At 42.0% G+C, this 24,361-nt stretch overlaps 1 protein-coding gene across 7 annotated transcripts in view; it reads left to right on the top strand.

The window, feature by feature from the left end:
* The window catches only part of tanc2b (tetratricopeptide repeat, ankyrin repeat and coiled-coil containing 2b), a 146,187-nt gene that overhangs the window by 28,996 nt on the left and 92,830 nt on the right, over window positions 1-24,361 (top strand). For all 7 annotated transcript variants that reach the window (XM_079334003.1, XM_079334001.1, XM_079334006.1 and 4 more), the window contains exon 3: window positions 8,605-8,710. In XM_079334003.1, the coding sequence (XP_079190129.1) occupies window positions 8,644-8,710 (67 nt within the window). In that variant the 5' untranslated portion in view covers window positions 8,605-8,643. The remainder of the gene's footprint in view (window positions 1-8,604; window positions 8,711-24,361) is intronic.

The raw sequence follows: 24,361 nt of genomic DNA, 5'->3' as shown, positions 1-24,361 counted from the left end.
GTGGTTCAGGATTCTCAAACACTATAAAACAAGTCCGTCACAGAGGAATACTTTATTTAATGGCATTTAAGTTTAATTTTAAAAGCCACGTCCCCCTGAGAGTCGGTGAAAATTGAAAGGTGATAACTCATTAAGTCTTTGTCTTTTTATATAATTAAATCCAGACCTTCAAATCTTAGACTGCATCTTTCAAATGCCTCTTCCAATGCACAAGACGATCCTTTAGTGAATTAACGGAGACTGTGTGATGCTGCTGCGAAACTCCACCTTTTTAATTCTTAAAATGTAATTCCAGAGCCGGCCCCGAGCGGAGCCACCGGCTGATTGAAATACTTTTCACCTTAATGCAAAAACGGGCTCCTGCCAACGCTGATGACCTGCCGCGAGTGGCCTCCTGCCGAATGACCTTCCCTCCTCATGTCACGACTCCATTTTCCCCCCTGAGCTGCCTGTCAAACACTGAACCGTTCTTCTTCCCGAAGCTCTCGTCTATTTGTTTGAGCAGGATCAGGAACGCTGGAGGCATACGAATGGGAGCCTCTGAGAGGATTTATGCAAAACAAAATACTCTAACTAGATGATGGGCATGTCAGTGTCAAACGTCAACGGCAGAGATGAAAGGCTATTATTTGGATTAGGTTTTAGATTTATTATTTCATTGAATTCACAACTGCTCAATGCATCAATGCAGATGACGCAGCAGCGCTTCTAAATGGCCAGTAGGTGTAGCAGTGAGGTCTCTGAATGATGGAGCGAGAGTGGAGGGAGGACTGGAAGCAGCAGTCAGCTGATTAATGGAACCGCCTCATTAAAGCATCCTTCACTCTGGGCAAATGTAAAATTTAACACAGGCGCTGACCTTTTACATCATCATCTAGCTTCAATTTTAAGAATGAAGGGGACATTTAAACACTCAAGGAGAAGCTGAAAGCTGTGAGGCGTCGCAGGAAAATCACTGCCAAGTATTCTGGGATTAAAAGAAAAACAAGCTTTGAAATAGTTTTGGAAAATGACTCCCAGCTTTTTTGTTAAGATCTTGTACCTGGTAAGATTTTCCACACAGCTTTAACAAAACATTTTATTGAGACTAATGTCGTTCAGAACAACATAAGTCCACAATGACCCACGCTAGCAGAGCAGTTTGACGTGATGATGCATCCAGTCATGGAGAAAACAGAATTTGCTTCAAGACTCAAAAATGACATTTGATAAATGTTGCACAAGATGGATTGACTTTTTCAATATCATATCTAGATTTCAGATAGAAGGTTTTCGAGTTACACTCCTGCTTCTGCCATTAGAGAGATTTCAAAGAAGACATGAGCCTAAACTTTAGGAAAAAAAAAAAAAAAAAAAAAAAAGGTTGCAGTGCGACTCTCCAAAATGAATAATTTCTGGAGCATTTTGTAGATTTATTCCCTACCTCAACCTTTCTTCCCCAGCCTACATGGCATTCAGTATTTCAGCCCATTATTTGCTCCTGTCCAGACATTGAATATAACACACAGGGGGGAAATAAAAGGCAATGAATTATGTCCTCCTCCGTCTGGCTCTCTTATGACCCTGATGAAGGGTGACGTGTTATTTCAGTCGCTTCCTTTGAGTAGATATAAACCAGAGGCTGAGAGAGGCCTGAGCTGGTTCAAACTGGGCATAGATTTTGGTAATGAGGCTGTGTGCCAGTTGGCCTGAGTGGGAGGACTTCTGTTTCCCCACAGGGAGATGATAGAACCAAAGCAGATAATAATTCACTTGGCTATATGTAGGCCGTGACCGTGTGTTGGAGAATAAACCTAACCCCCAGCAGTATGGACCTTAATAGAGAGCCAGAGAGGAAGACTTACCTGCCACAAGTTGTTGGCCCTACATCTGTAAAATTACATCAAAAGGTCAGATAAGCAGTATTAGCCAAGCTTCAAGCAAAGAGACAAATATCATATGTCAACTTTTCACATTTCAGCGCTCGTGTGAACCTGAAACCTCCGCCAAATGTTGTCTTTGCTCTTTACCATTGAACCCTGGAGGCGTGAGGTGGCAGATGGTGAACTGACATAAGGTCTATGTTACAGCTCCTGTGTCAATAGTTAGGAGAGCAGAAAGTAGCTGTCACTTTGTGACAGTATACAAGCCTCAGCAAGGCTGACTGTAGTGAGGTTGCATTTCATGAGGAGTTACTCGGGTACCGTGGGTCAAATTCATGTTCGCTATCTATCAAAATCATTGAGACCTGTTTTCATACCTCATCAACATAAATGACAAGTCCAAGGCTCTCAGTATTGGGTCATTTATTATTTTAAATGGCCAAAGATTACAAGCACGCTCCTCACACTGTTTAAATATGCACAAATATGTTGTCAACATTTTGGTACCAGAGCAAAGCCAATGACAGTGCTCTCTATATTCACTCCTGCACCCTTTGGATGAAAGTTTGACTGAAGATCTGTATTTCTGTCAGGCACCTTATAGCCTTGCGGTGACGTCGTGCGCCCCACGTACAGGAGGCTTATAGTCGTCAATGTAGCGACTGTGGGTTCAAATCTGACCTTGGCACTTTGCTGCATGTCATCCTACACTCCTGTCTAAAACGTTGGATAAATCACGCTCCTATTCTTGATGTGGAGTTAAAATCTGAGGATAGCTGTATCATTTCCTCATGTAGTGCATCATGATACAGGTGTCACTGCCTTCCCTTCTGCAAAGCAACGAGCGTGGTGGCATTCTTCTAGATTAATAAATAATCCAGCCCGGGGGCAGGAGGGAAACTTTGTTACGGGCAACCTAAAGTAGTCCCTGTGCAACTCTCGCCTCGCGAGCCAGAGCCTGACACTTCCTCTTATTGATATCAGTGTGATTTATGGATCTCTGCTCCCCTGGCCATCCTCAAACTGGAGATGGCCGAGTGATTTATCCCCATCTGACGCTGCAGGGTGTCTACTCCTGGGAAAATAAGGGCCTGCCGTTTCAGTCTTGTTTCCTTTTTTTTTTTTTTTTTTTAATACATCAGAACATCTTGGTTTTGTCTGCAGCTCTTGTAGGATTAAACTTTGACAACAATGAATGGGAACATCTGGCAGTCTCTTCACCTCCTTCAGTCTACCTGGACTGCTACGTTTGCACAGAAACAAGTGTTGAAAACTAAATGTATCCTGGATGACTCGGCTTCAATTTTACGGATGTTTCCACATGTAAGTGTTCTGAAAGATCTCTCTCTCTCTGCTGCTTTTGTTCCTGTTTGATTGAGGACTGATGTTCATGTTCCCACGGCAGACCGCCAGATTTGACTGCAGTTGCGCCAAGAAACGTGCGTCCCTCGGGGCAGAGACGGTCTGTCATTCTCAAACTGTTGATGCTTCATTGTGCTTTGGCTGCGATGGGATTTAGAGACTTTGAGCAGCATTACTGAGCTTCATTTCTAAAACAGATGACTCTTCATTTTACTCTGTGTGTTTAAATTAGGCACATGAATTAAATATGAAATGAACTTTGTGGTCAAAGAAACCTTTACTGTCTTATTTCAAACCCAACCAAAGATACTGTTGACAAAAACCTAGAACTAAATGACTAAATTACAGATATATATTTTAAAGGACCCTATAGGGTCAGAACGGTACCCCAACAGAAGAGTACCAAAAAAGTAGGACGGTAAGGATCCCTTCCTTTGGTAACATTCACAACTTTTGACCGTGGAAACACCCGTAAAAAATGGGTACCGAACCGAACCGAACCGAACCGAACTGAACTGAACTGAACTGAACTGTTGGTGGAAACAGGGATTAAAGGGCCGTACTCGGATTTGAACCCACTGCCACTGCGACAGGCTAACGGCACTCCCCGATTACAGATTTACAGTTTCAGTATTATTATTATTATTCTTAAAAAACATTTAGGTGTCTTTTTGCGGAAATTCAATGTGTGGAGTGCTTATATGACAGTTTAACCGCTCATAAACCTTTTCTCCCTTTTCTAGAAAGAATAAAGTACCAAACCATGCCATCCAGTTTACAAGCCTGTCGTAGAGCAACATGGCTGTTTTTCAGTAGCCATTACTGGAGCTACAGCTCCAGCTAGTGGTGGACGGCTGCATCACAGCTTAGACGCAACATTTATTTATTTTTTTTACATTTAATTAACCGATTTGTAATTCTTGTCATGACTCGCAAGGTCGACGATGTTTGATGGTTGAGTTGGTTGCTTACGCACATCCCCTTGAACATCATTTTCTTAAAGCGGTTATTATTGCTGTAAAAAAAAAAAAAAAAAAAAGATTTACTAGAGAATTAGATCTACTTCTGAAATGTCACCACTAATTCTCCAGCTGAGTGAAGAATTGGGCTTTTTTTAAAAAAAACACTATTTCCTAATGTTGGCTTTCAAACCTCTCCCTCTTCTGATTTCGTTAACTCAAACGTTTTAATGGTTAATCACATTAAGAGCGCTCTCATGGGAAACGTGTGTCCTCCCTAATTCTGTGATTGTGTCCGTGGGGTTTCCTCTCAGATGAGTTTTAATTTGAAGGCCAGGGGTAACGTGAGATAAATCCCATTGATGCCCTGCGACACTGGCCTTTGCCATCTCTGGCCCCATTAAAGGACACTTTATTGATTGTAAATAAGCTTTGTAATTAATGGATGGCCGCGGTGGTTCTCGGAGACTCAGAGGGGGGGGACGTCTGCACCTGCTGCCTGCTGGATCCCTTTTATGTTTCCAAAAATTAAGATGGGGCTTAGTGATTAAACATTTAATTCATTCTACAGGAGGCTTGAAGCATAAGAGACCTAATCCTCTAATATTCTCAACATTATGCCGTGACGAAGCGATCCTCCGAGCACGGCTTAAAGCTAAACCTACATATTTTAATGACTAAAGCTCGTTTAAATTCAAGTTTAAAGCCTTTGACACAGGTCGAGCTCATAAAAAGACATCTTTTAAAGAGTGTTAAATCAGCTTTTGTGAGCCATGCTCTGCTTACATATGAATCAAGCTGCGTCTTGTTTTTGATTTTTTTTTTCCCCATCCGAGCAAACAAGTGTGCCATTTCTGTGGTGACCGGAGAGCAGATGAAAGCGGCGGGTGAATGTGCCTTTAAGTGGTTTTTAACACACTGGAGGAGCGTTGTGCCCGGCCTGTGGAAGAGCCTGAGATGGGCTGCATCCGCTTACGCACATTATCTATGAGAGCATGCTGCTTCTTGGCTTCCCTTCACAAAGGCCGGTACAGAGGGTCAGAGAGAGTGGGAATAAGAGATGTGTGTGCTTACACCCTCACATGAACACGTTGCCTCAGCTTCGCATGCGGGTACATTTTTGTGTGCGTGGCCGTCTCTCTATGGCGACCTGCGAGTCTCTGGGTGTGTGTGTGTGTGTGTGATTCCTTGCCTACTCAGTATCCTGTCCTCGAAGATTTCATACATTGATTGCGTCCTGTAGGAACAGACAGCTACATCTCGTCTATTTTCTGCTTTGGCAGTTATAAACCGCCTTAGCTTCGCCCCGGCTAGCGTAACACTTTGCAGAGATTTATCGAGCTCGACTGTGCTCTTGTTTTTCATCCCTTTTCATTTCAGCTTCAGTGTGGTAAAACTACAAAATGCACTCAGTGAGTCATGGCTTTTTAAGATTCTGATTTAGTATGATAATCACTGAATGCCTTCTGGCCTGCACTCTCACCACACCAGACATAATAAGCTGCTCGCCGCTCATATTTCATGCCGAGGTGAGGTTGCGGTGAATTGCACGGGATACTTGCATCGCGGCTGCCCCGGCGCGGCCTTGGTTGTATCTCAGGAGATGAGAGCATGAATGCCAATATATCTGACCTGCTGCCATCTTAACACTCTCTCAACACCTGTCTACATCCTGTCATGGGAAGGCAGATGATTCATACCAATGAAGTGATTTCAAACAGAAGGGAGGACACGATAAAACCACTTCCTCATTTGTCACTTTCTGCTCGTCTTTGTTGAACGTTTTCAAACTAAACAAACGGAAGCTGCTCTGCAGCCTTGAACCAGCATTGCTGCTTTTAGTGCAACTTCATCTCTCAATTTGTGGGTGAAAGAATCAAATTTGTCACTCACTGCTTACTGCTGTGAATAATCAGGCTTTTTACGTTCTTTTTCCGGTGCCTGATTGTCTAATAGAATTCGACTGGAGCTACGACCTTCAAATAAAAGGTAATGAAGTCAAGAAAAGCCAAATAATCTTTTATTAGGATTATTAGAAAAATATCGTTGAATTATGAAGATTGACTTCCCCATTAGCCTCATGATTTCCAATCATTTCGTGTTCAGTCCAAGAAGAATAAATAGCAACCCCTTTTTTTTATTTATTACACTCCCTGCGATAACAGTGGGCCAATGGGATGCTGCAGCTGTCAAAGTGAAACAAACAATCGAATTTACATTTTCTCATTGAAGATGCTAAACTGTGCTGCGAGATCTCATCTGTTTGCTGTACTTGTTTTTATCCAGGCAGGAGATGGAGAGGTGCATTTTTACTAACGTCCGATCGTTAAGTAGACTGCACATGCACATCCATGGTGTGAAAGTTAATCACACACACAGGGATCGTAGCGGTCGGGTACAGACGCAGGGATGAACGTCACCTACTCGCTCGCGGTGAATTTTCCTGAATAAATCCTGCTGCGTTCTCACATCAGCTCACCTGGACTTTCTGTGGAAGACGTACACTCATCATGAAGTCAGAGCACCTCAGACTTACAGTACTTAGAAAACAATAAAAGAGAAGGAGCAGACACACGGGGGAGGCGCCTGTCGGGGTTGTGGCATAAGAACAAAATGGGAAATTAACCTTTAGCTTTTGCAAGATGATATATCACCGGCAAGACACTAACTTCCAGGATGCTGCTTTGTTCAATGATTATTAAACATTGCACTAAATTGTCTGCCCTTTGTGTCACATGTAGTCAAGGAAAAAAGGCCAAAAAAAAAAAGGTCTCTAATTTAGAAACGAGGCAGCTCTTTTGTTCGAGAATTTGCCTGTAGCATCAGTTAACTCCGAGCCGCAGCTCATTTACAGAGACAATTGTATCAGATGCTGATAACACGTTTATAATAGACAGCCTGAAGGAGTCTCTTTATGCACTTTGAGATACTCTCAGGGTCTCTTATTACTTTACCGGAGGACGGTTGGTTGCGTCACAATTTTTTTGACCAGAGTTAGGGAGGAAAGTGTCAGCCTTTCCTCCAGGATCCACTTACTCGCGTCAGGCTCATTTTTTATTTCGGCAGACCTGTCACAAAGACTGAACGGCTGCACTGTTTGGAAAATGAGGTCAAATAAAATGTTCAAGTGTAACGTCAGTGATCGCGTTTTTATGTACAGTGGGATTGTGAGCCTCTGGGATAGAAGTGAAAAGATGAAACTCTGAAACTGCCGTTAGCTTCATTTGCATTCACCTTGATGGGGACATGATGGTATTAGACGGACAACCTGAAGAGACTCGATGACGCTCCGTCACTGTCACCGACGCCCCCATGAAGATTCTTTAAAAAACCCTCCAGAATAAAAAAGAAAAATGTGAATAATTGAACGCAGATCAAAAACAGTCGGCTCGCTTTCATTGCATCATAGTCCGATGTCATGTCCTCTTGTTTCGTCATTGTCTGTAATGTTATGATCCTAGAAGCCTGTGAGACGTCTCTAAAGCGGGGGGGGGGGGGGGGATTGTGAAAAACATTGCTTTAGCGTGTCGTTGGGGGAGGGGGAGAATAGTTTTTTTTTAATTGTTTGGGTTCGAAGTGGGCTTCTCAGCTGGAGCTCGTCTGTGGGGCTTTGCTGAGTCACTCCCACCTAATGGGGAACATCTGCTGCCACGCTTTTTACCTCGTGCAGCAGAGATATGGGGGCCTGTTTGGAGGGGGGGGGGGGGAATTAGAGAGATACTGCAAGCTGCTGTCGAGAAATGAAGACAGTCAGTCCTCTAATCTGTTAATGGTCTTCCTCATTTTTGGTAAACCATCCGACATGTGTACAACTTAGTTTTTGCTTTCTTCAATTATTGATGATACGGACATTTCTTTTTTTTTTGCTCTTGAGGAACGGGTGTGTGGATCATTAATCAGAGGGTTGTTTTCTTAATCAGTGGTTCGTCAAGTTCACACTGAATTGTTCTTGAGCACGATAAAGATCATTAATGCTCCATACTGTCTGCTGCCATGGGGTTGAAAGGGTCACTAGTTATTTTAACACAGGGGTCACCTTGAGCTTATTTAGTTTTTCATTTTAAGTTAGTGATAGTAGTAAAAGCACTTTTAATGTCTGACTTGTAATCGTGACTTTCTGTTTGTGCATGTTGACGTACTGTGCAGATGTTGAACGTCGAGTGGTTTCTCGCTCATCTCGTCTTCATCTGTCCTCAAACGTCTGCCGCTAACTTCTCCAAAACCTCTCTCTCTCTCTCTCTCTCCTCCATCTCGACGACCCTGCTTTGTTGTGAAGCTCTCATCCTTCTAATGATGCTTTTAAATGGCTGAATTCTGTTGTTGACATTGTCAGCTCGATCTCTCAGCACACAGTTGGTCACGCTGCGAGTGGTCCCCAGAATAATTCATATTTATCGTCTTCTCTTCCCCCCCCTAAACAGATTTCTGCGTAGTCTGGTCCAGGGGCATCTGCTGCAGTCATGTTTAGGAACAGCTTGAAGATGTTGCTGACGGGAGGGAAGGCCAACCGCAAGAGTCGCAGCAGCGGTGAGTTTGTCTTCTGATGCCAGCCACAAACAATGACGCATCTGCCTGTCAGCGCACAGAAGGTGGTCGCTCCGCTCGTTCTGTGGGGTCTATTTTAGGAAACAGGAACATGCAGAAACACAAGATGAAGTGTATTTGTACATGACTGATAAAGTCCTCTTGACAGCTGTTGGCTGCTTAAAATAGATCCAAACCAGCTCATTAGTTCTGCTGCTTGGACAGATTTACCTCCTGTTGTGTTTTTTTCCTCTTTTTTCGAGACTCTGGAAACTTATGTTGTTTATCCACATTATGCACTCCTGAACATTTCAGGATGCACCTGAAATCTTCCTGACTTGGTTGTTCACACACGCACCTCACAGAGGGAGATGACCAGCTCTGACACAGCGTGGTCATTCACTCAGCTTTGCTATATAGGCAACTAATGGGGGGGCGGCTGTGGCTCAGTGGGTAGAGTCATCGTCTCTCAACCGGAAGGTCGAGGGTTTGATCCCCAGCTCCTGCGAGCAACATGTCCGATGTGTCCTTGGGCAAGACACTTAACCCTGAATTGCTCCCCCTGCTCTGTCAGGGTGTATGCAGTTCGCTGCTCCTGTGGCCGAACGCTTGGTTCGAGGACAAATAGAGTTTCAAAAAACTAAAATAATAATCAATATTTTTAGGGGCCTGATAGCCAACTGTTGGGAGACTTTAACTTTTATGATACATCAAACTTAATAGACATTTTAAACATATTGAAGAAATCAAGTTAATCCTCTCTGAGTCCTGACTGTCTACAATTAGCCAGAAGCGTTGAGTCCTGTCAGCTGTGTTGTTGTCAGCGCTGTGTTTACATCATGTTTACATGGACGGGACGACCTCTTCTAAAGCAGTTTTCATCAAGGACTGGAGAAAAGAAGAATACCTTACTCACTGCTTATTAGGATGACATGTACGCTTCTTTACATCACAGTCATTCTGTGTCAATTTACATGCGATGTGAAGCTACAAGCTAACTCACAAGCGCTAGCATTAGCCTGCTAACACGTCGACGAGCAGGCAATTGAGCAAATTTTGTCCACCGCTTGCGCTTTATGGTGCTTAATTATGGTGCGTACTAAGTTATAACTCCTTTGAGTCTCTGGAGGAGAGCGGACGCTACAGAATAGCGGCGTTTGTTTTGGTTTCATGCTGGAGATCAAGGGCGACATCTACTGGATCAAAAAGTCGCACATTCTTCCTTTAAAGTGTAAATTGATGGAAGAAGACTCATAATGGGTCAAAATCATTATGAGTGAAAACGTCGACTTAGTAGATTTGTTTAATAATTGTTTTATCCATCCGTCTGATACTTGATGCTTATTTACGTATTGTTCAAATATAAATTCTAATTATATTATTGTTCTTTACGGCAGACGATTCCTGTTATATTGCCTTTACTTGTCTTGAAATTCATCAATTTTGTCACGCTGTCCTCTGCTATAAAAGACATCATCAAGGGACTGATTTTCATATCATTTTGTTTAAAAATGTCCTTAAAAACCGCCTGTGCAGACGTCTCAGCAGTGACTTACAGATCAAAACCATTTCTCCGTGTGGCTCACAGACTAATCCTCATGCCCACTCTACCCTCACAGTCAGGTGAAATAACTATTAAATCACAGCCGCCATGTTACCTTGAGGTCCTCGGTGGAACCTTTTGTTCCTACACTTGCATTACTGTCACTCAATCCTTCTCAAACTCAAACTAAGAGGAACAGGGTCTTTGATGTGTTGGATAATCCCAGCCAAAAGCAACACTTGGGAGAGCCGAGTGTTCATTATGTACAGTACAGTCGCTCTCATTTAAATCTAATAAGTTTCTGCTTATTGCCAAGCCGGTGCAGCACAGTCTCCTCAGGATAGAGTCTTTTTTTTATGCTGAGAAAAAATGTGCCTTCTCAGGGCTTTGGTCCAGCCACCCACTTCACTTGATCAAATAAATTAATTTTGTAAAGCTTGAAAATTCCCACAGTATGTTATGTCCCCATCTCTTCTCTTGACTAAACCTCTTAAGTGGATGTGTTGATAAACAAATAAACATGCTTTAAGTGGTTCGTTTGACCGTGGCATATTAATGCTGCTTATTTGACTCCTAAGTTTGTAAAGTCTGTTGATCCTACTTCTTTTAGTGTTACTCTTGTGATGATTAAAGGGGACATATTATTAAAAATCCACTTTGATAGTGTTGTTAAGCGTCGGCTAACCAAATCTATCGAACCAATAAATGTGAAATAAACCCATTCAGTCCTTTGTGGGCTGCATAAGATTTACAATACAGAGAAAAATGCTCTGTTTTAAATTTTCTCAATTTGTGATGTCACGGTGGGATTCTGCTAAAATAAATAAATAAATCCTCCCCTCCCCTGGTATCTCCACCCATGGACTTCACCACATAGAGAAAAAAAACGTTGTGCAGGTACGCCATTTTTATTCTCGCTACAGAGGAGTGATGTCTCCTGGGAACATTTATTGGGGGGAGGGGGGTCATTACATTTAAAGAGACGCGCACCAAAACGGAGCATTCTGAGAGAGCTGGTTTCTACACCAACCTCCTTTGGTGCTTGATTATTATATTATATTATATTCGTTATATTCAGACCACAGGGGGACTGTTTGAAAAGGTGAAAAGGGGGATGATATGTCTTCTTTAATATGACCCAAGACGGAGCGTCCCTGAGTGAGAGGGGCCGTCTCTCTTCATTATTTTAGTTACATAGTGAATATTAGATTATCACTGTCATATTCAGAATATCACATGTATCGCCTGTAATAATCGATATGCTGGGACTTCATCTCTGCTATTTCAAATAGTTAGCACATTTCTTGCTTCATTCACTTATATGACAATGTCCTTCACTGTGAGGCTTCAAAGCCTTCATAGTGTTTGTGTATTGATGTGTGAAGTGAAGTGGAAACCAAGCAGCGGCACATGACTCGAGTATCCTCCAGTGTTTTTTATTTTTATCTTTATCTGCCGTCATTGTGAAGGGGAATCCTCCCAGAGTGCTGATCTTACAATCTGGCTGTAACATCTGCATCCTGCAGTTTCATATAGTTTTAGGACGTAAAAGTACGCACTTGATTACACACTTATAACCTCTATTAAAGACACAATTTACACTTATTCAACATTTTCCAGAGAGTGGAAACAAGAAATACTGTCGAGTCCCAGATGTTTTCTCACTCTGCTGTTTTCCAAGATCATCTGGGGGTCTGATTTATCTCCTTATAACACACGGGGCGCTCCAAAGCTTTATCCCATGCCTGCTACTGTGGTTGGAGCAGTAGCACTCTTAAAACAGCCCTCATGCAGTTTTGTGGCGATGCACCGCCTGCTGTAATTGGACTTCAGTTGAGATGTGAGATGAGATGATCGTCCTCTTGTGTTTGATGCACTTTAAAGAGCGATTCCGGCTTGAGGAATGCCATGGCCCTTGTGGCGGAATAAATCCGCTAATCTGAAGACAACAGATGTCCTCTTGATCTGCAGTGAAGAAATTGTTGGAGCCCTGAGTCACTAAGCTGTTGAGTGACATTTTTAAAAATTGAATAACACAGATTAGCAGCTCTGATAGCGATGAGGCGGAGATGAATGAATCTTGATCTTGACACACTCCGGGGGGGGGAGGTGTTTTATCTCAGGAACTGTGTAACTTATGTCCTCTCCTATTTGTAAAGATATAATAGACTAGAATATTTTTGGCTGCTAAGACACAGTTTTGGACACTGTCATTAATATTTAAGTCGGTCTGTACCTTGTTCACATTCCTCTCAGTCCGACCACCCTGCAATTAATCCCATGACTTTAAAGTTCTAAAGTGAACGTTCACTTGGGAGCGGGCATAATCTCGCACTCTGAGATCCAGGCTGTTTGAACAAAAAGGATACATTGAAGTTATAGCAGCTTTAACAGATATCAGATCTGCTCTGATGCCTTTCTTAAAGACATCAAGCAAACTTCAACCTGCGCCAATAAGTACGATTTTTTTTTTCCTCTGGCATAGTGGTCCACTGTTACCTCCTGCAGTTTAATTTACAAGTACAGCCGTCTGGAAATCAAAACGGGAAAAAAAGGCCCCTCACGGACTTCGCTTTCAACTGTATAGCTCAAGTCTTTTCATTTCTGTGCGTAAAATTGTGACCACTCCCTCTCGCTCCGATCATTTTGTGTAATCTTGAAACAAAGTCAACCGCCTGACACTGCAATTACAGTTTATGGCATTGGCTGATTGGAAAATGAGAAATGGGGGTTGAAAGGTTGTGGTGTCTGGACAGTGAGAGACATTGCATGACTAATAAGCACGGAGAGAGATGGGCTGAAGTGTGGCAGCTGAATGGACCAGATGTAGTTTGCACACACTTGCACATGCTCATTTAAATTCATTTGGATGAAGAGATGAAGCGTTACTCTCCAACAGATGGAATACCACACCAAAGTTAAGGGCATTTAAAAGCGCAGTTATGTAAAACATCGTCTTTTTTATTTGACCTCTGGTCTTTGCGAAGAGGTCATGAAAACACGGCTGATTATGAACGTCATTATAATCCAGACTAGGGCCGTCATGATGCCCGATTTTAAACTTTAAAGGGGTTCTAATACAAAGACAAATGATAGTGAGGCTTTGTTACCGTGACAACAAAGATAAGAGGCACCCCAAATCGGGTATTTTCTTGGTTTTCATGACCGAAAAAAGAGAGAGAGAGAGCACAGGCGCACAAATACGTTGGCAATTTTGCCAACGTATTTGTGCATCTGTGCTCTTTCTTTTATTCTCAGAATCTTCTGCTTGAAATTATGACTGAAGATCTGTCAGGTATTTTCAAAGATAGTTTTCAATCATAGATTTTATTAAGATGGACAGCGTGCCTCAACCTTCCCTGTTGGGCAAAGATAAAACCAAAATACCCCTGTGATGGCCGCTAACATATTGCACATTTGGAACAAGAGTCTGGTGCAGAAGGGACTGGTTGGAAGAGCTGTACGGTCTACAGCAGAACAGATTCTAGTGTTGGATTGAAGTACACACTCGTGCTGTAGATGAGTCTAGAGACTCTTGTGTTTGTGTTTGTTACGTTTCCTCTCACCGTTCCTCCCCTACTTTACACATGGCCCCTGTCTTTGATGGCATTTTATACCGTTTGATAGCACTTTGTGTTCCCAGATGTTGACATGTTGGATTAAATCTATGTTGGGGAATTAGCATACATGCTAAATGTTACCACAGCTGCTATAAAAGGAGAGGCTACATTGCTCACACAGAACAGGAAGTCACTTTCATCCCACTTCAAGGTCAGTGAATTTAACATCATTTAGCTCTTTAATTGATGAGTCATGCTAAAATCATGCAGCCATGCACTTCAGTGCAGTGCTGTCATTTTTCCTGCTTTTGCAACACGAGTGAGTCCGCTGAGGAAATGGACTACCTCCAGTTGTTTGTTCTGCACTTGAGTTCGATTGACAGCTCTAATCTGCCGCCAGCCAAATGGAGACTCCAGCCAAAACTGAAGAAGAAAAAAAAACTGCATTTACTTCACTCCACTGACTTCTTTCTGCAGGAAGATGCCTCTTTGCCACATCTGTCCCCTGAAACTGAAAGTAAAATGTTTATTGTTAATATGAGAAAGTATTTTTAAAACTCAGGCTATTGAGAATTGTTTGTTGCTCCTTCTGTTTCCTCATTGGACGCTAAATGCTAGTCTTTTGACATGCTTTCAATGCTTTCATTCTGGGGTTTTTTTCCCAGAAAGCCTCCGGTTCTACCTTCAGCACTTGGTCAGACACTGTGGTTATTTCCTCTGGCAGGCACGTATTAGAGTTTCTCTAAAGAGGCTGAACCAAAGCAAACAGTTTAGGTGTGAAAGAAAGGACCTCATTGTACAAAATACACTCATCACTTTGTGTTATTGATGCACTGAGTTGCGTGTAAGATGTATGGTTTTACAGCTCATTTCATTGATCCAAATTGCTCTCTGTATTTTTGAGAGGGAAATCGTTTTCACCCGGGGTAGTGAGTCAGAAGCATGCACAAACAAAGGGAGGCTTGCTAAAATCTCCATTTTTTTCCATTTCAGTAAAAGGTAAACCAGCCTGTACTAAAGACTGACTGCACACACAGTCTTGTACACTTGTTTTACAGCAAAGAAGCAGCCTCGTTCCGCCCTTTAGCCATCGAGGAGCGTTCCCGTAAGTCAACTAGTCTGAAGGCAGCAGGTGCCTGACAGGAATCAAATTGGTCCCCCTAATCACAGCACTCTAATTGATGGCTCATTTTCCACAGTGGCGCAGAAATCTAATTAAAGATCATCAGATCAGCAAACATGCTTGGAGCTCGAAGGCACGAGGAGTGACAAAACAGCCAGACCTAATTCAGTGTGCTGCCAATCCAAAACATGCAGATAAGTCCACCTGCACTGTTCCAATCCACTCATGTACAATGTGCATTGATCTTCCAACAGGGACTTTTAGATGCAAAAACATTCAAGTCCATAATCCCTATCCTGTAGTTACCTGTATATTATTGAAGCTGTACACTAGAGGTATATTAATGTTTATACATTATACAGCAAGGGTTAATCTGTGGTTCCATTCTTCCTTGTTTCATTCAATGTTTTTCAAAATGACTGAATCAAGTCTGTGACAAATTCCAACTTTAACACAAAGCTAACAGTGCTGCTTCTTTAGCATTTTCAAGACTGCGCTTCAAGCATGGGTGATATTTTTGATGAATTCCTTGTGGTCATTCTGCCAAACCTTTTATCTTTTAACCTTTTATTATTTTTCACCTTTATTTTGTGAATGATTTAAGCGAACAATCTGAATGAATCTACAAAAACCTTTTATACAGGTGGCTAAATAACGAGCAACATCTCCCCATGACCTTTTCCCAAGATCTCCAACCAGAGTATGTACTTTATATAAATAATGTATTTATTCTATTTTGTGATAATGGAAAAGAAGTCAACTTTGTCTCAGCTATATTCTCTCATCATGACCTCATAGAAAATTAATCAAGTGTTTGCAAATGATATAGTCTTTTTTTTGCCTTAAAGAAAAATCACACAGAGACGTCACCTCTCTGACTTCCTCCTCTGTGAGAACTGTCCACGAGTCGCTAATATTAGCCACCTAATCGACACTTTGCAAATCAGACATCGATCCTGCTGCTCTTCCTTCGTACATCTCTAACACTCTTGTATCTGTTGTTCGTCGTGTTGGTGGGCTCGTGCTCTGACTCAACAAGTGCCATTAGCTCGCTGAAGCCTTCTCCTTCTCCTTCCGCAAAACGTAATGGGAGCATATCTCCAGATGCCACTTTGGTTGTATTAGCAGGCTAATGTTCTCCACTTACGGGGCTTGGAAACGATGCGACGCGTGCCTGTTGTGTGTCTCTGCTGCCCTTCTCCTTGTTCTTGTCAGTGCATGTGGTGAAGCAGGGCAGTAGAATGTCTATGATATATGCAAGTTTCAAACCACATATCTTGCTCTGCACGTACTCCTTGTCTTGGTTCATCACTTTTCCTGGACATGGCTGACACGCTGCATCATGTAACGCTGACTCAGCTGAACTCCCTTTAGACGCTGATTAAAAAAATCCCCAGTGACTTCCAGATAAGTTTATACGAACATTTACATGCCACACTTGCACCTACCATTGATCATGTTTTTATTTTTACTTATGTTTTTATAAGTAATGCTATCCTTTCAGCTGTGAGTGCACTTTAAAATCTATTAAATAACATGGAAATGTATGCAACACATGTATATGCAGGCGTTGCACATTAACATATATATTGCAAAGCGAGCTTTGGGATATCCAGTGGACATTAGTGGCTGCTTTTACTGCTTGGTTATTAATCATTCCCCTGATCTGATAGATGAAAGAGGCTGCAGGAGGAGCAGCAGCAGCTTAACATGAGCTGAGTCTGGCTGATCTCCACCGAGCGACAGATTGGCACCTACTGCTCCACAGAATGGTCCCTTCCTTCCTGTATTAATGAATCCAGGGCAAAAAAAAAAAAAAATGAATGGAGGGAATTTAGTGGACCAGGTTTTGGTAACATGCAGGAACAGTGTCTTCCTGCAGAGTGATAATAACATATTAAGCCTTCATTTTTCCCTAATTCTCTTTGAATTGGAAATGTTAACGTGGCTCAGTTAGCAGCATCAGATAATAACTACAGATCATGTTTTTGACAAGTGTTTGATTCTGAAAACAGTCAGAAATGACTGAGTCTTTATTCCAGAGCTGGAACTAACAATTATATTCATTGTTCATAAATCTGCCTTGTGATTCCTCAATGAAATAGAAGCTAATGTCAGAAAATTGTGGGGGGAAAAAAATGTAATTTTTTTGCAGATGAGTTCTGTTTCAGTTGCCGTGGTGATGAAATGGGTGACAGCATAATGTTAATTTCCCTATTATATCTTTTTTTTTTTTAATTCCTCAAAAACCAGATCAGAATGATGAGACACCAGAAAACAAATGAAAACCAAACTGAGTTAACCAGAAGAATAAACATGTTTTCCTCACATGTGACGCTTTAGCAGGATATCAAATATCAAAATAGTGACTCTATCGGTCCAATAATAATTTCTTCTAGATGTGTATTCGGGTCAGGTTTGTTTTATCACTTCTTTTGTATCATTCTGCCGGACCCAGGATTAATCTGTGGACTCATTTGACCTCCCACTGAGCATTAGATATCTCTGTACGTCTTAATTCCTTTGAAATGTGGACATTAAGCTGTTGCGTAAACACAGACTGTAGACCCAGAACCAGACAATGGATCCATGGATCAATACGGTGCACAGCTGTCGGGGGGGAGCTTTGACCTTTAGTTACTAAGGACAACAGCCTGATGTCTCCAACCTCCTGGAGCTTCACTGCCACGTGTCACTCAGACCTTTTCCTTCTTATTGACGTGTAATTACGTGACGCTTGGCCATCCTAGTTCATTTACTGTGTCAGGATATAAACATTATTTAAAATGTAGACATGAGTCTGATTGCCATTGTCTGCAATGCAAAAAAATAAAATAAATAATCTTGATCCATTACATCCACTAGAGTGCTGGTTCATCTATTTCTAGTCAGTCTCAGTTGGTTTTTGTCTCTGTAAATAATAAGTTACACGAGGCTTCAAGCTAGCTAACTTTAGCGGTATGACCCAACTGTATTTTACTGTAATTAACGGATTTTAAGTTCTGTATTTAACCAATTTTAAAAATGCGTCTGTCTTGACTAAAGCTTACCCAGATGTTCTTTGTTGTTGTTCAGAGTCGAGTTTTTGTTTCCCTCATCAGAACTGGGAATGTAGTCTTTAAAGAACTGTCAGTTTGTTTGTTTTCAGCCCTTCAGTCTTTCTTTCCCTCCTGAGCTTTATCTTGTATATTTCCCTCTCTATGCAGAAAGCTCATTATCATTTATAAAGTCTGTTAAAGTGCGTGGTGTCGCTGTTTGAAGGTTTCATCAGTGCTGACTTGAAGGGCGATCTGAGTAAAGACCTCATCACTTCCCCGCCATCGGCCTCGTCCTCCTTCTCCCAGAACAACACAAACAGGAGAAGTTACTCCCGCCGCCAGGTCACACACAATATGACCAGTGTTACTCTGGTGGGCAACATGCCCCCCCCCCCCCCCCCCCGAGCAGCCAACCTCATCAACAAGCACCTGTAGCCTTGTCACCCTGCAACCATGGTAACAAAGCTGTAGCAAAACGAAACAAGACTGAAGGTCAAAGACAATTCAGACGCGCTGCTGAGAGGGTCAGGGGCTGAGAGGCGACAGGCCTGAAGTGTCAGTGGAGGCACTCTTCTATCTCGTAGAGAGTGGGAGGCACTTATGGGTCCATCATTACAGTTCAGTGGTGCCACTTGATGCAGATGCCGCTCCTGTCACAGCCGTCCATGTGCCAAAAAAAACCCTCCTTTAAGTCCTCTAGGCTCAAAGATGTGACAGCCTGAAACCTCTTCTGGGATCCCGTCTGGAAGTTTGGTTAACGTAGGGTGAGGGAAATCTATCTCAGGATATTAAAAAGTAACTTGACTCTAAATCCATTTTTCGTGCTAATGGAGGGTTTTAAAGGATTCTGTCCCTTCTTGATTTCGATTAAGTGAGGGAGAATTGACCTCAACGAGCATCGCACTGTTCCAAAAGTTGAACCGTTTGCAGCCGAGCGCAGCAACACAAAGCAGCTGTTTGTGAGGACGCCGAGTGTAGAAAACGCTGAACTGCATTGGCTCTGTCAATGGGCACCAGTGGTGTTAGTGCGAGCGCCCCATGTGCAGAGGCTCTAATCTTTCAGATGGATTCAAGTCCAACCTGTGACTCATTTCCCCATTTTCTCCCTCCCTGATTTCCGACACTATTCACTGCAAATAAAGGCTCAAAAAGCCCCAACTATAAATCTTTAAAAAAGGAAAATGGTCGCTGCCAGCAAATAAACTGCTGTTTGTCTGTCGACTTCACTGTTGTTACAAGGCAAAAACCTGCTGTGACAAATACCTCGAGGTTTTAACTTTAAAGTACATGTACATTTATTTGAATTGCTGGGTAAAGTGCAGTCTTTGCTGTAACAACTGGTACTCACTGCTGCCAAGGGTGCTCAGCTTCACATTGTTCCTTTTGTATTGCCATCATGGCAATAATCACAGTGAAGCATAATCCCTTATGCTTTTTCTGCTATAGTACAGTCTGATGTGTGAAAGATGGCGTGAGTCATGTCTCAGTGTGTCGAGCCATCGGCCTGCCTCCTCGTGTTCAACTGCTCAGGTTTGATTGACACTATGAAACTGTCTTAAAAGCCTGGATCAGGTCTGGAATCAGCACGGTACATGTGAGGCTTGTTCCAGCAGCCTCAGTCCTGCCCACAGCGGGGTCTTGAATGTCTCAGTGACACTCACACTGCCGCTGGTTTGACGGCGGTTCCCACAATGTCCCGAGTAATTTCACTTTCTGCGTGGAAGCGCTGTGACATTTAAATGGAGTCCGTGACTGTGCAGCTCTTTTGTATAAAGGAACCGTACGCTCTAGTTCTAGCAGTAGGAAGTGGGCAGCTTGATGCGTGGGTAAAGCTTGGTCTAACCTCTCCTCCGCTCACTGATCACAACGTCAATAGTGGGAAGTCTCACTGCGGTTCTCTCTGTCTCAGTGTGTCCATTTCTCTTCCTGTGGCTATCTTTACTGCCATCCCTCTATGGCCTTTTCCTCGTCTTCACTTCCTTACAGATTCTTTTTGGTCTTCTGGTTCTTACACACCAGTTGTGAGCAGGAAGTTGTACGACAATCAGCTTGTAATGTGTGAGCGTTTGTTGCATCCTCCTAGAAATGTGTCAATGCTGCTGCCTACTCGATGTTAGTGTTGACAGCTTGATTAAAGGGACGTGTTCGCGGCTGAAGTGTGACTGATATTTAGCACTCGCTGCTACTGTGACCTAGATATGGAGTCCTTTCTTAGAAAGAGACTTAGCAGAGATAATGACCAAAGTATTTTATGGTCATGGAAAAGCCGGTCCTAACACCTACTGTAGTACAACTGGAGAGGCCATTTGTCTGAAGCAAATAGTGTCTTATTTAAGCAGAGGATATGCCCTTTGGATGTTTAGTACCATCAAACTAGAGGGAAACTGTATTTAGCTATTTAAATGAGGAAATAGAACTGATGAGTCTTATTTAGAGCCCAACCGATTAATCAGCCAGCCGATAATAGTTTATTCAGTGACCGCAGGTATGTGCAGATATTACTCGATTTATTCACCAGTCAAATAGCATTTAAGTTCACTTTCATTGTATTACACTAGCAGTTTTCTCTCACCAAAAGAGGGATTACAACAATTATATTATGTGTTGCCTCATCTATAGTCCCTCGAGAACAAAGAACTCTTTATGTGTTAAGGCGTTTATGCTGCGAGAGAGCAGAAACAACATCAGTTGCTTAAAAATGTAACACAAAATGTAAACTCGACTGAACAAGCAAACAGGGCGAAAAAGAAATGCTCCTGTTGTGTAGTTTGTCAATCATGTCCATGAGTTACAGACCTTTACATAAAGTCAGATTTGAATTGCCATGACACTCCAATGGAGTGCATTTAGGATAAATTAAATTGTAATTTTAATTATCCTAAATGTACTGTAATTAGTGCCTGCTGCTTTATAATAAATTTAAAGTCAATGTAATGAATTCTAAATCCATTAAAAAGCTTTCGAAATGTCCAGCTAACTAATGAAGGAACAAAAGGTCACTTTGAGGAGGTAATTACTTTTTTTGCTCAGACATAGTCTTTTTTTTTTTTTTTTTAAATATCTAAAAAAGGTTTTCGAACATTATTTAAAGGGTGCATAAGTGACTAGAAAGGCAGTGTGAAGAGACAGTGACAGGTAAGCCTTGTTGTAGGCCAGTCCCATGCTGAGGTACGCCTGATGCACAGTATAGCAGGTACACCTGAGATGCTCTAAAGGTATAAATCAGGATCCTTAATGCACCATTAATGTTACCCAGAACCCCCCTCTCTACATCCGAACATAGAGCAGTTTCATGAATCTTCACAAAGGCCTGTTTCAGCGTTAACTCCCTGGTGGTCATGGTGCGCCCTGGTTATTTTTCTGTGATATTGGAGCTCTAAAGATGTCGCTTGTATTGATGTGGTCCTCATCCATAGAAGTGCATGTGGACTTCAAGCTGTCTCTTCTGTGCGACTAAAATAGACTAAAGCGTAGAGGCAATTTAAGATCTGATGTTGTGGATGTGAACTCAGGAGAATACATGCATCAGTCTGCTTTCCTTTGCTTCACTGTGGTACCGCCATAAGGGACACGCTGAGGCTGAAAAATTGAAGAATAAAATATCAGCGATTCAGTGATATTGTTGTGTAAATTTCTCCATAATTTTGCTCCACAACAGGCTGTCGAAGCTTAATGATCACACGTTGGTCTTAGCGCTAAAAGAATCCATCAGATATCAATCAAAAGTTTCATTCTTGGCCAACGCAGCCAGCTTAAAAGACAGGTATTATTAGCTTCACTCTGTCAATGCTCTGATAACAGCAGATTCAGTTTCAGGTTTTTAATGAGATGGACATTTGACTTTATTTTCTAAGAAATGATTTGGAGCTTCTGAAAAACTCTGTCTACTAGATCATTCTTTGTTGTTGTTCGTCTTTGACAACTAGCCCTCAGAGCTAGCTAGATTGACAGAATGCTAACCAAGCTAGCAAGCTATATTAGATGGCAGCAAGCTTAATTTAATGAAAGTTAACTTACTAGTCAAAAAAGATATTGTATTATTGCTGTGATGGACTACATAAAAGCTAGCTAGCTAGGAACTAGTTAATAAGCTAGATTATATTGACGTTAATGGCTGTGTGTAATAACTGGTTTATTAATAAAGACACAGTGGAGGCTAACGTTCACACCAGCTCCGCTAGCGATTGCTGAATGGTAATTAAATCACAGCTGATATAATTATTTTTTTTATATGTTTGTGATTGAATTTTTGAAAATATGGAAAAGGTTGTTTGTTTAGGGAATTTTTATCCTCTGGCTGTGGTCTGTTGAACTTGTTAGCATCTTTTAGCTATTTATTTTTCATTTTACAGTCCGCAGCTTCACCGTTTGGGTTTTCTCTCAACGCCCTCATCAGCATCACTTCCTGTCTGTTCGACAACAATGATTGCTTTACACTACAAAGCAATTATTCCTTAAGATAGGTGTCTTTGAAAGAGTTAAGGAATCTGCCCTCGCTGAACAGAGAGAGAGAGAGAGAGAGAGAGAGAGAGAGAGAGAGAGAGAGAGAGAGAGAGAGAGAGAGAGTAATGAGTTATCACTGCCACAGAGAAAAAGGAGGAGGAGTGGATGAGGGAGAGAGAGAGAGAGAGAGAGAGAGAGAGCGAGTAGCCTGTCTGCCTGTATCTGTGAGCATGTGTGTGTGTGAATGCGCGGCTCTGTGAGTGTATGCGTACTGACACCTGGCGCTCGCCCTCCCTTGCTGCTCACATTGTTGAGGGCTCTCTGGCTGTCTGGGCCACTCTTTACCTCTCTCTCTTTCTGTCTTTTTTTTCCTTTAGATTCCCTACCTTTATTTTTTGTCCTTTTTCTCTGCCTTTTTTTTTGTTTCCCCAACGCTGTTATTTTTTTCTGCCTTCTGCGTGCCTCTACAATCTCCTCCTTTTGTTTAGGATCTCCCTTACTATGGTGCAGGATTTTTACTGCCTGGGCAGACGAGGCACTCGACTGACAAAGGTGAGAATAAATTGGGGCAGGGTGGTTGGATGGAAAGATGCATTGATGGATGGGTGGGTGGATATCGTGGATATACAGTTTAGTTGTGAATATGTGTAGTGCTGGAAACTGTCTTTGGAAAGAGCTTCTCGGCCGGTAATTGTTCCTCCTGGATTTTGGTGGTTTTACAAGTGCAAGTCAGAGCAGCTCTTGGTTTCATAAAAGGCACTGTGTGGGCGTTTCAGCGTGTGATTTCGAAGGGTTGAAAGGTTCAAGTGTGTGATTTAAGAGCAGCGTTTGAGTGTTTCCCTGTTTTCTTCCTGGTGTCAGCAGCATGTGTCAAACCCTCTTTACGTCTGGCGTGTTTGCTCTGTTGGGGCTACTGGTCATTGTGTCACCTTGACCCAGGATGTGGTCTCTTGAAGCAATCAGTGTGTTGGCGGCATCGTGCCACACCTTAAGCATGGACACTGTGTGGGTGTGTGTGTTATTGTGGATAGATGCTGAAAATAAATAATAGAAGAGAGAAGGGCTGTGGCTTATGACGGATGGTTATCAGAGGAGGAAATTGTCGAGAGACAGAAATACAGGACGGAGTTTGTTCTCATAATGTTTTGTTTTATTCCTCATGTACTTTGTGTTGTTCCTTTTTCCCCTCAAGTGTTTTAATTACATCAAACCTTTCAGCCTACTGTTGCTGCAGCTTATCCAAAATGATATCACCTCTCTCTGTTTCCACCTCCTCCCACTCCATCCACAGCAGAGTGCCATATCTCTACATGTTTTGATACCATATATAACTCCTAAGCCTTTTGAAGACATCATTTGTAAACTGTATTTATTTGTTGGGATACTCTAACAAAAGAAAACCTAATTTAAAAAATGGTTTTGTTCAAAGAAATGTTTAAATGTTGTTAGGTTGCTTCATGCATTGTAAAATCTTGTTTTCTCATTCTTTGTGTTTTGTCCCACGTATTGTTTTAAATTTTCCACCATTCCTGATTTCTCACTATTTTCTGTAATAAGTTACTTTTATGAATTACCTTTTTTTTAGACTGCAATACATAACAACATTGGCCGCACTCTGACCTTTTGATTGACACCTGATTTACAACCTTTCATTCACTGTTACCAGCCTAGAATATCCAATGAGAGCCCAAGTTGAAAGGAGTTGCTTGCCCCTGTTCTGATTAAGCCAAACCCAGCCAATTCTAGGTGACTGCGTGATACCTGATGATTTTTGAAGCCAATGAAATTTTGAACGTGTGAATATACTACGTCAATCAATAACTCATTGTGATTTTGAAAATTGACAACCAAGATGGAGGAATAATTTAGTTATTTAGAATATTATTTAAAACGCTGCAAAAATGTTTTCGTGTGCATGATTTTTTTTTGATAGTTAAAGGTGCATTA

This window comes from Symphodus melops (assembly GCF_947650265.1).
Source record: "Symphodus melops genome assembly, chromosome: 21".
Classification (NCBI taxonomy): Eukaryota; Metazoa; Chordata; class Actinopteri; order Labriformes; family Labridae; genus Symphodus; species Symphodus melops.
This window is presented reverse-complemented; position numbering and strand designations above follow the sequence as displayed.